The 16078-nt window shown below is 36.7% G+C and overlaps 1 protein-coding gene across 7 annotated transcripts in view; it reads left to right on the forward strand.

Moving 5' to 3' along the window:
* The window catches only part of ANKHD1 (ankyrin repeat and KH domain containing 1), a 131993-nt gene that overhangs the window by 46502 nt on the left and 69413 nt on the right, over positions 1–16078 (forward strand). For 6 of the 7 annotated variants that reach the window (XM_059698600.1, XM_059698599.1, XM_059698601.1 and 3 more), the window contains exon 10: positions 7326–7435. The exons of the other annotated variant lie outside the window; for it this stretch is intronic. In XM_059698600.1, coding sequence (XP_059554583.1) covers positions 7326–7435 — 110 coding nt within the window. The remainder of the gene's footprint in view (positions 1–7325; positions 7436–16078) is intronic. 7 annotated transcript variants of the gene reach the window in all.

The following is a 16078-nucleotide window of genomic DNA, read 5'->3' on the forward strand; positions in this document are numbered from 1 at the left end:
GAGGTGCTTTCCTTTCACTGGAGCACGCCTTTCTATTTCCCTCCCCTCCCGTGCCCACCCCCCATCCCCCCAGGCACATTACTATTAGCTTCCTCATTCAAGCTCCAGGAGCCCTTCCTTTACCTCTATAACTTATTTCCTAAGCCCGTTTTTTTCTAGAAATTACTTTTTCTGCCTCTGTAGTTTACCCAATAAATTTTCTCTTACAAAAAAAAAATACATCAATATGAGAGAACCACATTGACCAGTTGCCTCTTGTAGGTACCCCGACCAGAGCGGGAGAGAAAACCCACAACCCAGATATGTGCCCTTGCCCAAAATTGAACCCGAGACCCATTGGTGTGTGGGCGAACACTCTAACCATTGAGCACACCAGCCAGGACTTAACTTTAAAAAAGTAAATTTTTATTGATTTTAGAGAGGAAGAGGGGGAGGGAGGAGAGAGAAAGAAAGTGAGAGAAACATCGATGTGAGAGAGAAACATCAATTGGTTACTGTGACCAGCAATTGAACCCCTTACCTTTTGGTGCACAGGACACCGCTCAACCAACTGAGCCACACCAGCCAGGGCCATTGGCTTCTTATTGGCCTTTTCTCTCCAGTGAATGGTTTGTGGCTTCTGGAAAAGAGAGACTAACATGTAATCTTTCTGCTACTAAGAGGAGGTGGGGATGACATTATAGAGATAATTTGGTACCTTTAAGCCTGCTCATTTCTTGACATTTCTGGGTTTTCACACACACACACACACACACACACACACACACACACACGTGGGAGTTTTATTTTTTGCAAAAGTACTTACTATTAAAATAATTCGCCTTTATACATTGTTAAGCAATAATACAGCAAAGTAAGAATATACCAAATGGTCCCTAACTGGTTCGGCTCAGGGGATAGAGCATCAGCCTGCGGACTGAAGGGTCCCAGGTTCAATTCCGGTCAAGGGCATGTACCTTGGTTGCGGGCACATCCCCAGTACGGGGTGTGCAGGGGGCGGCTGATTGATGTTTCTCTCTCATCGATGTTTCTAACTCTCTATCCCTCTCCCTTCCTCTCTGTGAAAAATCAATAAAATATATTAAAAAAAATAAAGTTCTTAACTCTTAGAGATACAAACTATAACGTATTCATGGAAGGAATGACCTCTGAGACTTACTTCCTTAAAAAAAAAAAAAAGAATATACCAAATGAATTGATTCAGGTAGATGTAAACCTTTATATAATATAATTATCCATATATGTTATATTTGTTTAAAACTATGTAAAGGAAAATATTTAGCAAAATTTGATTCATCCTTTTTGGACTTTCACTGTTAAACATTAATTTGAATATAGCCCAGCCTCAATTTTTCTTTTGAATTACTATTGAAATAATTTCTTAATCCAGATGGTTAATAGTTCAGATGATTATTTAGATTTTGAATAAGTGCACAAACTGACCATACAAGCAGATCTCTTCCCTGATTCAAATACTATTAATCACTATAATTAGTATATGCATTATTCAGTCACTGTTCCTTCATCATTTTCAGTAACTATGTCCCATTCAAGAGTCTTTCTCATGTTAGTTACACCTCAATTAAAAAATAGTCTTTCTGCCTGGCTGGTGTGGCTCAGTGGTTGAGCTTTGACCTATGAACCAGGAGGTCATGGTTCGATTCCTGGTTAGGGCACATGCTCAGATTACAGGCTTGATCCCTGGTGTGGGGCATGTAGGAGGCAGCTGATCAATGATTCTTTCTCATCATTGATGTTTCTATCTGTCTCTTTCTCTCCATTCCTCTCTGAAATCAATAAAAATATATTTTTAAAAAAATTATTGAATGTCCAACATTCTGCTAATTATTAATTACCCCTGGTCCCTGTATCGTAAATTATTAAACACATTATTATAGATATAGAAACTGATGCACAATCATGTTTCATAATTTCCCTAATGTATCCCAGCTAATCAGTGACAGAGTCAATACTTAGAACTCCTAACATTTTTTATTACATCACCATTGATTCTCGTATTGAGCTACTTTTGCTAATTTGAAGCATAGTTTCCAGAATTATCTTAGATATTTGAGAATCACTTTTTTATATGATCACTACCTAAAAAAATTGTTTTCTAGATTAAAGTATGATTTATTTACATAAAGTTCTTCTTTTAGCACTAAAGAAAAATCCAATAGGTCTTTTAAAAAAATCTTTATTGGCCGAAACCGGTTTGGCTCAGTGGATAGAGCATCGGCCTGTGGACTGAAAGGTCCCAGGTTCGATTCTAGTCAAGGGCATGTACCTGGGTTGCGGGCATATCCCCAGTAGGAGATGTGCAGGAGGCAGCTGATCGATGTTTCTCTCTCATCGATGTTTCTAACTCTCTATCTCTCTCCCTTCCTCTCTGTAAAAAATCAATAAAATATATATTTTTTAAAAAAAATCTTTATTGTTGAAAGTATTACAGATGTCTCCCATTTTTCCCCCATTGACTCCTTCTAGCCCGCCTCTGCCTCCAATATGTCTTTTAATACATTGCCTACACAATTTTCTAAAAATGAAAAACTTTTTTTTATGGCATTTTCCCACACCATATAGGAAATGTAATTTAATGAATCCTAAGAACCCATTATCAGCATTAGCAATTTTTAATTTATGGCTAATCTCATTTCATCTATATGTCCTTCAATCCCCCATTATTTTTATAAAATTATTTTGATTTAAAATAAACATTTAAAAAATTTTTGCTGAGATAAAATTATATTGTGAAATGCTTACCATAATAAGTGAAGCTATCATCTGTCACCATACATAATTACAAAAATATTTTTAAATTAAAATTTTAATTTTTAAATGTGAAACTAAATTATTTTTAAAATAAGCTTATTTTTATAAATTAATTTTAAAAAATATTTCAATATGTATCTCTAAAATATAATATTTCAAAAAATAACAGTGTACCCTGGCTGGTGTGGCTCAGTTGGTTGGGCATCATTCCGTGCACCAAAAGGTTGCCGGTTGGATTCCTAGTCGGGGCATATGCCCAGGTTGCGAGCTCCATTCCCCAGCTGAAGGTGTGCAGGAGGCAGCCAATTGATGTTTCACTCTCAGATTGATATTTCTTTCTCTCTCTCTCTCTCTCTCTCTCTCTCTCTCTCTCTCTCTCTCTCTCTCTTCCTTTCCCTCTCTTCCTTTCCCTTCTTCTCTTTCTAAAAATCAATAAAAATATATTTTTAAAAAGTAAAAATACTATTTCCTACCTAAATTTTTTAGTATAATTAAATATCCAAGGAGTTTTCATAATTTCCTGATAGTCCTATAAATGTGTATGTTTGTGTAATGCCTTTTGTGAATCAGTATTCAAGTAAGATTCATATAATAACTATTGGTAAATATGTCTCTTAAATCTCTCTTAATCTGTAGGCTCCCCTTCCATCTTTCTTTTCTTATTCCTTCTAAGTTTTGGTTAAAGAAATGGAATGTTGTCCTAGCCGGTTTGGCTCAGTGGATAGAGCGTGGGCCTGCAGACTGAAGGGTCCCGGGTTCGATCCCTGGTTTGATTCTGGTCAGGAGCACATGCCCAGGTTGCGGGCTCGATCCCCAGTGGGGGGCATGCAGGAGGCAGCCAATCAATGATTATCTCTTTCATCATTGAAGTTTCTGTCTCTCTCCCTCTTCCTTCCTCTCTGAAATCAATAAAAGTATATATATTTTTTAAAAGGAATGCTTATGTTTTAGGCTCTCTATAGTACAGATTTTGTTACTTACATTTCCATTTCATTTAATTTGTTTTTCTGTCCCTTGGATTTCCTATAAAGTAATAGTTAGATCTAAAAACTTGACTGAATTAGATGTGTGTGTGTGTGTGTGTTTACTAGACTATTTTATAGGTAGTATTTGTTATTTATAGTGTTTATTATCTTGAGGAGATAATAAATGTTTGATGTCTCTTTTTGTAATATTATCAGCCATTGATGATCATTGCTTAGATCCATTAATTCAGTAGGGTTGCAATGTGGTGATGTTGTAAAGTCGATTGTTTCTTCTTTTCTTGTTTATTAGCTAGACTATGTCTATAAAGAGAAACTTCCCCTCATGAACTATTTGATTATTCTTAGGTGTAAATAATATATGAATAGCAGTATAAATGTTGATTTTTTTTTTTAAGTTTCCACAAGGGTCTTTCTCTTTTTTAATCCTCACCTGAGGACATGCTACACCAATTCTAGAGAGAGAAAGGGAGAGAGAGAAACATCATCGGTTGTCTACCACATGCACCCAACTGGGGATTGAACCTGCAACCCAGGCACATCCCCTGACCAGAATTGAACCCTCGACCCATTGTTGCACCGGGACATGATCCAACCAGATGCTCCAACCAACCCAGCCATCTGGCCAGGGTTTTTTTCACCCTTTACTAGAGGCCCGGTGCATAGGATTCGTGCACTGATGGGGGCATGGCCTGCAGGGATCGGCCCGCTGTGGGAGTGCCGCTCATCCTGGTCAGCCGAGCGGCTGTGGACTTGCCCTCTGAGAGGCTGCTCCCTGGTCCAGCATCTTCCATGGAGCCAGAGCACTCGCCTCTCAAGGGGACCCAGTTGGGGCCGGGCCCAGGGACAATAGCACTGAGAGGCAGTGGGGTAGGCCTCAGTCCCATGGTGGCCACAAACCTGCCTCCCAGCCTCTGGGGTCAGCTCTGCGAGCCTAGCGGCTGCAGCAGTGCTACACAGCCTGCGGGCATCCAGAGAAGGCGGCAGGGAGTGAGGAGGAGGAGCCTGGGACGAGGAGGTGATGATCGCAGCCTGGGTTCCTGCCCATCGGCCCGGGGTTTGCAGCGGGAGCAGCCACTCATCCCAGTCAGCCGAGCGTTGCTCCCACTGTGGTACCACACTGACCACCAGGGGGCAGCTCCTGCGTTGAGCGTCTGCCCCCGGTGGTCAGTGCGTGTCATAGCGACTGGTTGACCGGTCATTCTACTTGTTCAGCCATTTGGGTCGCTGGCTTTTATTATATAGGATTAACATTTCCAAAATAATGAGGTGGTCCTCTAGCATCCTTCAGTAATGACCAATAAAGTATTTTATTTATTTGTTTATTTGTTTACTTATTTAGTCCTCACCCCAGGACATGCATAGAGAGAGGAGAGAAAAAAGAGGGAGGAAGAGAGAGAAAGAGAAACATCAATGTGAGACAGAAACATTGATCGGTTGCTTTCCGTATGTGTCCAACTGGGGATCAAACCCACACCCCAGGTATGTGCCCTGGCCAGGAATCGAATCGCCAACCTTTTGGTGTACAGGATGACGCTAAACCAACTGAGCCACTCCTGCTGGGCAAGTGTTTTTATGTTTTGATATGGACATTATTTTGAACTTTTGGATTTAAACATCTATGATGGCTTTTACCTCACCACAGTCCTCATTTTTGTTTTTTTGTTTTTTTTTAAATACATTTTTTATTGATTTCACAGAGAAAGGGAGAGGGAGAGAGAGATAGAAACATCAATGATGAGAGAGAATCATTGATTGGCTGCCTCTTACATGCCCCCTACTGGGGATCAAGCCCACAGCCTGGGCATGTGCCCTTGACTGGAATTGAACCCGGGACCCTTCAGTCTGCAGGCTGACACTCTATCCACTGAGCCAAACCAGCTAGGGCCTCATTTTTGTTTTTAATGTAAAAATTGTCACAAGGTACTGGCAATTTGACTATCTTTGGTCAATAAGATTATCTCCTAAATTCTTTTTATATGATCTCATTATAGTCTTTGAGGTTTCTTTGCTTTTTTGTTGTTCATCCTCAACCGAGGACGTTTTTTCACTGATTTTTTGAGAGTGGAAAGGAGAGGGAGAGACAGAGAGAAAGATCGCTGTGAGAGAGACATATCAGTGTGGTTGCCTCAGCACACACGGGATCAAACCTGCAACCCAGGTACATGCCCTCGACTGGAATTGAACCTGGGGCCCTTCAGTCTGCGGGCCAACACTCTATCCCAGCGGTTCTCAATCTATGGGTCGCGACCCCTTTGGGGGTCGAACGACCCTTTCACAGGGGTCGCCTAAGACCATCGGAAAACACATATATAATTACATATTGTTTTTGTGATTAATCACTATGCTTTAATTATGTTCAATTTGTAACCATGAAAATACATCCTGCATATCAGATATTTACGTTACAATTCATAACAGTAGCAAAATTACAGTTATGAAGTAGCAATGAAAATAATTTTATGGTTGGGGGTCACCACAACATGAGGAACTATTAAAGGGTCACGGCATTAGGAAGGTTGAGAACCACTGTTCTATCCACTGAGCCAAACCAGCTAGTGCGAGGTTTCTTTGCTTTCTGATATGCTCATCTTTGCAGCTTTTGCCCCAATCTTGGAACCAATCATTTTTTCTAAGAAACACTCATTCCACTTAGTAGGAAATGATACTTAGAGACCACAATCTAAGTTAAAAGTGCTGTTTCTGCTTGGTCTATCATTGTCTCTGGTCTTTATAGTTGGTCAGATTTAGGAAATATTTATTTTTCTTATAGATAAAATACATCATGAGTTCATGTCAATACTTCTAATACTAACCTCAGCAATGTCATATCTGTGTTTTCTCTTAATGCCAAAAAATTTCACTTCTTGCCAAAGGATTACTCATTTTATTTTTATCACAATATCTATAGAACTGTCTCAGAATACAATCCAACACTACCACCAATATGATTCCTGAAAACTGGTATTTTTTTGTTTTTGTAGCTCTTTCATTTCTTAGGGTATTTCTTATGAGGATGTAAAGGCAGATTTTACTGTGCTTTAAAATCATTTGGTATAGTTTCTGTGTGACTAAAAGCATTTTTACAAAGTATATTTAAAGGAAAATTAGGATATTTAAAATACATACCAATAGTTTCATCAGGTTTTTTGTTGTTTTTTTTGTTCTGTTTTGTTTTTAACATTTAGGACTATTGTGAAGTAAAAGCCATCCTAGTAAAAGCTCTCATAATAGTATCCATATCAAATTTAATTTTTAAAAATATGTTTTTATTGGTTTCAGAGAGGAAAAGAGAGGGAAAAAGAGATAGAAATATCAATGATGAGAGAGAATCATTGATCGGCTGCCTCCTACATGCCTCCTCCTAGGAATTGAGCCCAAAATCTGGGCATGTGCCCCACCAGGAATTGAACTGTGACCTCCTGGTTCATGTGTCAATGCTCAACCCCTGTGCCATACTGGCGAGGCTTCATACTTCAAGTTTATCAGTTTCACCAAATTGCAAAATTAAACTATTTAATATAATGTATAATTCACAAAGTAAATTTATGATTGTTTTTTGTTTGCTAGGTGCTAATGTTCATGCTACAACAGCAACAGGAGACACAGCCTTAACCTATGCTTGTGAAAATGGACATACAGATGTTGCAGATGTTTTACTTCAAGCAGGGGCTGATTTAGTAAGATATTTTTAATTTCAAATATTTTTGTTTTAATTCTCATTTATTTCTTATTAACATTTAGAAAAAGCTAATGAAGTTCAATAGTTTGCATGCTTTATGTAAAATAACTTTAAAAAACACTTGGCTATTTGTTCTACAGTGGGGCCTTGACTTACGAGTGTCCCGACTAACGAGTTTTTTGAGATACCAGCTGTCTCTCTGCCGATTTTTTGCATTGAGTTGACAGAGTAATTTGAGTTAACGAGCTCCTTAACGAGCTCCGTCTCGGAACGAATTAAACTCGTAAGTCAAGGCCCCACTGTAGTTTTATTGCATTTAATAACAATATTTAAAAATAACTTAGTTTTTTCTTCTCACCCAGTCCCAATTGACATCCTTATACTTTTTAAACTGCCCTTTATTAGACATATTATAAATCCAATGATATGTTTACAGAATAGAATAACCTGTCAAATCACTTTAAGTGATTTCTTTTGTTTCTCTAATTTGACTTTAAAAATAAAGCTATCATCTTTCTAACATTATTAAAGTATTCTATTATTTTTCTGTTCTTTTAGTATTTTTCAGTTTGGCTTTTCAAAGTTTTAAATTAGATGGCAGATTTATGTGTGTAATATTCCTTACAACTGTGGGAATTGTAAATCATATCCCACTTAAAGGTTTATGCTTCTTGCTGAAATGTGTGCTTTGATTCATTTTTATTTTGTAAGGGTTCTTTAAACTGCTTTCTGGTTTCTCACAAAATTCCCTTATATATTTCATAAAAATGTATGAGACATGTTATAATGAATCAAATTTATTAGTTTTAGTTATTTGGAAAAAACTGTGCAAGTATTATCTTTTAAACCATTTCTAATAACAGACATTCCCAAATAGATACCTGAGATTATTGGAAAATAATTATTGACTAAAGTAAATGTATAGTATAATTATGCCATTTACTACTATTTCTACTAATACTAAATATTATAATAACACTAGCATTCATTATTATTAATTAGGATCTTCCCCATCAGTTAGAATTTCTGAGGTGTACTTACTAATATTTGAGAATTAGAGGCCTGGTGCATGAAATTTGTGCACTCCCTCAACCCGGCCTGCACCCTCTCACAGTCTGGGAGACCTCGGGGGATGTCCAGCTGACGGCTTAGGCCTGCCCCCCCACAGTTGAACATCCTTAGCGCTGCCGTGGAGGCAGGAAAGGCTCCTGCCAGCACTGCTGTGCTTGCCAGCCGTGAGCCTGGCTTCTGGCTGAGTGGTGCTCCCCCTGTGGGAGTGCACTGACCGCCAGGGGACAGCTCCTGCATTGAGTGTCTGACCTCTGGTGGTCAGTGCACGTCTTAGCTACCAGTCATTCCATCGTTCAGTCGATTTGTATATTATCCGTTTATTATATAGGATTATGACAGAGAGACATGTTAAATAGACCGCAATCTTCTGCCTTCTTTCTATATCTTTTTCCTTTTTTAAAGTTGCTTTGGGACATCTGTAAAAATTAAGAATTGTCATATTTCACCACTTGAAATAAAGAAATAGAGTAGGGAAAGAAAGAAATAGGGTCGAACATAAAAGCTTAGATACTATAAAGATATGTAATATTTGTATCCTCCAAATTCTTACCTGAATTCTCTCTTCCATTTTTCTGCAACAAAGTCACTTTCTCAGTCTGTTTGTTGAGAGTTTTTCTGAAAATATTAAATAGGAAAAAGATAAACTGTTAAATGTATTCTAGTGTATAGCGTAATCTTACTCATTTTGATTGATTTGAGTTAGAAATCTATTATGAAATACTAGAGGCCTGGTGCATGTGCACTGGTGAGGTCCCTCAACCTGGCCTGTGCAATCCAGAACTACTCAGGGGATGTCGGATTGACCCCCGCAGGTGCATGAATCCATGTGTTGAGCATCTGCCCCCTGGTGGTCAGTGCACGTCATAGCTACCGGTCGCATGGTCAGGCAGTTGTTCCGTCGCTTAGGTTTTTATATACATAGATTTTCAAATGTTTTATTTGTATAGTCTTCTGGAATTATGTAGTGTTTGTGATTAGAGTTCTTGAGAAGATTTGCCTTAAATGAACAAATAGATTTGAATTTAATGTTTTACATTTAAAATATTAGATTTAAAAATGGCTCAGATAAATACATATCTTAATTAAATACAAAGGTAATACTGTTATTTTAACAGTTATTTTTCTATTTTGCAATCTATCTTTGCATTTCATATTTACATGTAATTATAATACCGGTTTTTTATTTTTTCCACTATTTTTGCATAATCTTCATATTATTACATACTCTATCTTTATAACTCTTTCATAATATTTCATCAAGTTAATGAACCATAACCATTCACTTACTATTGAAGTTTGACTTGCTTTTCATTTCTCACTGTTATAAATACTGTTAGGTTTAATAATTTTATATGCATAACTTTTTCTTCTTTTCCTCCTTTTCAGTTATTTTATATATTGATTTTAACTTTTAAAAATATATTGCTTATCACATGCTTTTGCAGTCTGTGGACAGACATTTCAATTTTAATATTAGTTCTTTTACTAGTTATATTCTTTATAGAAGATGTGGAAAGTGTAGGAAAGCATAGTAAGTTGGTATTTAAAACCTATAAATAAACTTTGTAATTTCAGACTTTATTATAAGCCGGAGAGGGGTGAAAAAAACCTAGTCAAATATAAGAAGTGAGTAAAGCAGGCAATATCAGTTCCTGAGTCCTGAGAAAAATGATTGCTAATTCTTACTAGCTGGACCTAGCAAGGCAGTAGCATCTTTCTTGTCCTTTATTCTTTGATGCTATCTCCTAGTATCTGTTTTGTGCTATAGTAATTTCCTCCAGTGGTTGGCAGATGGAAGACTTTCCACTCCCATTGCATGGAATGGAGATATAGTCCATTTGAACATTCCATAGGTGTGTTCTTGATATCTAGGTTTGCTAGTTCTTTAAGTTAAATAGATGTTATTGTGGGTTGTCTGGGCACCTTCGTTTTGGAGAACTATTTTCATGCTTAGTTTCAAATAAGGGTGTACAAGTAAGTAAACCTTTGGAACATAATTTGGACCAACCCTCAAGCCTTAATTAGATTTTAGAGTTCAACTTTTGCCACAATTCAAGGTTTTGATATTATAATTTTTTAAAAGGAGCTTAAAAACTGTTGTTTTCCTTTATTTAAAATATTCTGCACCAGAATCAGTTAAGATATTGATGTGAATGTTTAAAAGCAATGACTAATGGTCTAGAACCATGGTCGGCAAACTGCGGCTCGAGAGCCACATGCGGCTCTTTGGCCCCTTCAGTGTGGCTCTTCCTAAGCCTTAGGAGTACCCTAATTAAGTTAATAACAATGTACCTACCTATATAGTTTAAGTTTAAAAAATTTGGCTCTCAGAAGAAATTTCATTCGTACTGTTGATATTTGGCTCTGTTGACTAATGAGTTTGCCGACCACTGGTCCAGAACAGTGGTCGGCAAACTGTGGCTCGCAAGCCATATGCGGCTCTTTGGCCCCTTGAGTGTGGCCATGAAGTTTCAATCGCACTGTATGTGCGTGCCCGCACGTGGTATTTTGTGGAAGAGCCACACTCAAGGGGCCACAGTTTGCTGACCACTGGTCTAGAATGATACTACCTCTAGACCATTCTCAATAATAACTGTTCATTAGACCAGAAGAGAAAGTTTTAATATTTCATACTTGTTCTCATCTCTATAGCTTACTTCATTCAGTTCAAGCACTTACGGCTTGATTTCTTTTACACAGTCTTCTAGCCCCCCTTCAGTTTTACTTCTCAATTTCAAGGTGGAGAATTTGCATAGTTAACTATTGAACAGTATAATTTGGATTATAAACCACTACTTTATTTTTTCTCTTCTTTGCTTTTAATTTTGATCTACTTTGTTGTCTGTTTTCCTGGTTTCCATGCCCAACCATTTTATTGTTATAGACATGATCCTTGTCTATGAAACATGACTGCACTGGGTCAGAGTTTCTAAAGACCCTAATGCAGCGGTTCTCAACCTGTGGGTCGCGACCATTGGAAAACACATATAGCATATCGGATATTTACATTACGATTCCCAACAGTAGCAAAATTACAGTTACGAAGTAGCAACGAAAATAATTTTATGGTTGGGGTCACCACAACATGAGGAACTGTATAAAAGGGTCACGGCATTAGGAAGGTTGAGAACCACTGCGAAATATAGATATGTAGTATGTTTAGATGACAACATTGTGTTGGCCAACATGTCAAAGGTTTTTTGATTTGGTGAGTTTTTGTGTTTTTCAAGCCATTTGTGAAGATGGTAGAATCTCTCTTTTCATCATGGCATATTAATTTCAGCATTAAAACTTTGATACATTTGTGCTCAACCAGTGTGGCTCTGTGGTTGAGTGTTGACCCATGCACTAAGAGGTCACCTGTTCAATTCCCGATCAGGGCACATGCCCAGGGTGCGGGCTCAATCCCCAGTAGGGGATGTGCAGGAGGCAGCTGATTGATGTTTCTCTCTCTTTTCCCTCTCCCTTCCTCTCTCTTTAAAATCAATAAAAATATTTCTTTTAAATTAAGGAAAACTTTGATACATATGTTAAGATAGAAATATTTGTCATCTTTAGAATTTCCTTCACATGTATTTGCCAACAAAGCTGAAGTTGAAATGGGAGAGAGGGTGGTGTATAAATTAGGTAAATAAGTATACTTCCTTGTGTCTAGCTCCTTGGTCTTTTATTACTAGAAGATGTATACCATAGTATAATTGATCAGTAGGTTCTGAACACAAGGAGAATTTCCTATAAAAAAAAACCAGCGCTGAAACCGGTTTGGCTCAGTGGATAGAGCGTCGGCCTGCGGACTGAAAGGTCCCAGGTTCGATTCCGGTCAGGGGCGTGTACCTTGGTTGCAGCCACATCCCCAGTGGGAAGTGTGCAGGAGGCAACTGGTTGATGTTTCTCTCTCATCGATGTTTCTAACTCTCTATCTCTCTCCTTTCCTCTCTGTAAAAACTCAATAAAATATATTAAAAAAAAAAAAAACCAGCATAGATATTAGAGAAGGTAAATACATGCTAATTATGTCTTACCAAGAGATTTTGTGACTCAGCTCAGCATTATGTAGGCCTGAATTGCTATTCAAAAGTAAATCTACTTAAAGGAAGAAATGCCTATGAAAGGCATCTTATTATCCTAGATCTGAGTGGAGATCCAAAAAGAACTGATGCCACAGAACATTAGGTGAGGCACCTAAATTTTCATCATAGCCATCAAATCGCTGATCTATAAGCAAATGTTTGCCTCAATACTCTCATCTGTGAAATGAAATCTATTATTTTCTGGACTATTTTACCATGGTTGTGTAATATATTCTTACTTTGGCTCTGTTGGGTGTCCTTAGGCAAATCTCTTAAATTCTTATAGGCTTCTTTTGTTGTTGTTTTCCTACCCCTTTTTATGAGGGGTTTGGACTAAATGATCTTTAATGACTTAGCTTAAGAAATCTAATTTCATTATTTCTAAAGAACAAGTTAACCAACTCCCTGTTTAGATAGACTAGATGATATTGAATGCTCTGTTAGCCCAAAAAATGTGTAAAAGGCTGAGATCCTCTAAGAAAATGAATTCTTAAGATATACATCATCATTATGATAATGGTGTAACCGTTATATAAATTATTATATCACTTAAAATCTATGTATATACTTGATGTACTTATGTGACCCCAGCCACTATTTTGAGTTACTTATAATTAATAATTAGCCAACTTTGCTTATTTTAACATTTTATAGATTATGTTAATAGATAAAAGTTATTAGTCCTTAAAATGCACAATTAATTTAGTAAGGTTACCCCAATAAAGAATAATCTGGCATTATAATGCTAAATCATTATCTCTTCCACTATGTCTTTTTTTAAAATATATTTTTATTGATTTCAGAGAGGAAAGGAGAGGGAGAGGGAGATAGAACATCAATGATGAGAGAAAATCATTGATCGGCTGTCTCTTACATGCCCCCTACTGGGGATCGAGCCCGCAACCATATGCCCTGACGGAGAACCGGGGAACTTTTGGTCCAAGGGACGATGCTCAATCCACTGAGCCACCACAGCTGGGCCACTATAAGTCTTTTTACTATCAATATTTTATCCTATTTAAATATTGTCAAAGAAGTAGGAAGATTTTTCTCAACATGGATTTTTGTTTTAAGCAAACTATTTCTTACTCCCTTGTGGAATCCTAAGGTTAGTCAAGAATATAGTCTCTGGTTATCTTTGGTATTATTCAGTTATAAATTTATTCTTTTTTTTTTTTTTTTTTTTGCAAGTAAAGTTTATTTCAAGTAGCAGAATAAACTTATGTTACATCATCTTCCTTTCATGTTTTATGTCTTAAAACTTCTTAAAATTTCCTTTGTTTAGGATTGTTGTTGTTTTTATCAGCTTTGGCTTTCAAGTATACATGAGGTCTGAAAAACAAGAAAGATACCATTTTACTTTAGGATGTTCGTCACCTTAAAGATAGGGGTGGAAGAGGGAGAGGGTACCCATGAACATGAGATAGAACATAGTTTCTTTTTTTATGCTCATAATGAATCTGCTTTAGATGAAATGGATCAGAGATAAATGGAACCAACTTAAAGAAGTATGGTAGGCATACAGTGTTACTAACTATGGAGTCTTTGCTATATTGAATAATAGTTGGTCCTGTGTCTCTTAGTTATTGTCCTCATTGTTGTGGCTAAATTTTTGCTTAACAAAACCTTAAAATTATTTGGAAAAATATATGTTTTTAAAATTTTTAAGTAGGTAACCTTTAAATCATTCAGAATTCACAAAGTATACTAGTAAAAATGTTTCATGGCTACTCAGTTTCCATCCCTATTGACAGTCAGTGTTGTTCATTTCTTGGATCCTTCCAGAGATATTTTATGTATGTATGATGAAAAGTCACATATTTTGAAAGAAACATTCTTATTAAGGTTTAATTCATATAATTTCTTACTGAAATAGAATTTTGGTGTTATTATTATTGATTTTCTCTTGCGTTGACCATAGCGTTGAAGGATTTACTAAAAATTCAAACACTTTTACACTGAGGAAATTGGGCCCTTTGAATATGTCACAGTGGTCTATCACTGATTTTCTTTCCTAAGCATAAAGTAAGCTCTCTCACCCTTATTGCTTTCCTTGGACTGTATTCTGCCAGCCAAATGAACTTTTGGGGGTCATTTTCCTAGAATAATTGAGCTAATGGGAACCTTAGCACCCTCTGGTTCTTACACCTGGAATTTATTTTCTTAAAATGAGATTTGATACGGACTTCCCTTAAAAGTAAGAAAAAATTTTTGAAGGATCACTTTGTTATCTATATTAAATCTTATGAAATATAAATGTGGACCAAGTCCTCTTTCATAAGATTTTTTTTTATTTAAGCAGTTATGTTGTGTGACCTTCTGGCATTTCTATATACCCAAGTATATGTATATTCTGTGTACGTGGGATCTATGTCTTTTTTTTTTATAGAATGGATTTTTTATCACATAACACTTTACTGCAACTTTTTCCTTTTAATATTTTTTTGTCAGTACCTATGGATTTCTCATTTCTTTTCACAGTTACTTATTTCTTAGTTATTTATTCATAAACATCTGGGTTATTAGATTTAAGTATTACAAATGGTGTTACACTAAAATATTGTTAAGCACATTTACATATCTTTTCTACTTTTGTGAATATATCTATAGACATAAATTTCTAGAAGTGATATTCTAGTTATCAAAGGGCCCACATCTAAAATTTTGATCGCTGCTGCCAAATTGGTCAAAAGTGCTAAATCAGTCTATACTTCCATTAACAATTGAGACTTCCTGATTTCCCTCATTCTCCTTAACATGAATTAGATCTTTTGTTCTTTTTTCCTTGATGGTTTAATTTTCTAAGCTTTGATCTTAGTTACCATGTTGGTTTGTTTTTCTTTTTTTTTTCTTTTTTCCCCCCCATGTTTGTTTTAACTAAAAAGTCTCCCTGTGTTCCAAGTAGCCCTAGGAATTGCTCATTATTTGCTCCCAAAGCTTTGTTGAACTATATAAAACACAGGTATAAAGTTACTTTCTGGAAGAATACTTAGACATCATTTCCAAATGCAAATTTTGAAATATTTTGTTAAATTTTTTAAAATCTTTATTATTCAGATTATACAGATGTGTTTCTTCCCCCCCGCCCCCCCCCCCCATAGCTCCACTCCACCCGGTTCCCACCTCACCCCAGGCCCTCGCTACCCCACTGTCCACGTCCATAGGTACTGCATACATGCATATAAGATCTTTGTCCAATCTCTTCCCGCACCTCCCCTCACCTTCCCCCGAGAATTGTGTCTGCTCCATTTCCAAGCCTGATTCTATTACATTCACCAGTTTATTCTGTTCATCAGATTTTTTATTCATTTGATTTTTAGATTCACTTGTTAATAGATCTGTATTTGTTGTCACTTTGTTGTTCATAATTTTTTATCTTTACCTTTTTCTTCTTCCTCTTCTTAAACAATACCCTTCAGCATTTCATATAATACTGGTTTGGTGGTGATGAACTCCTTTAGCTTTTTCTTGTCTGTGAAGCTCTTTCTCTGACCTTCAAT

Source organism: Myotis daubentonii, chromosome 5 (genome assembly GCF_963259705.1).
Source record: "Myotis daubentonii chromosome 5, mMyoDau2.1, whole genome shotgun sequence".
Classification (NCBI taxonomy): Eukaryota; Metazoa; Chordata; class Mammalia; order Chiroptera; family Vespertilionidae; genus Myotis; species Myotis daubentonii.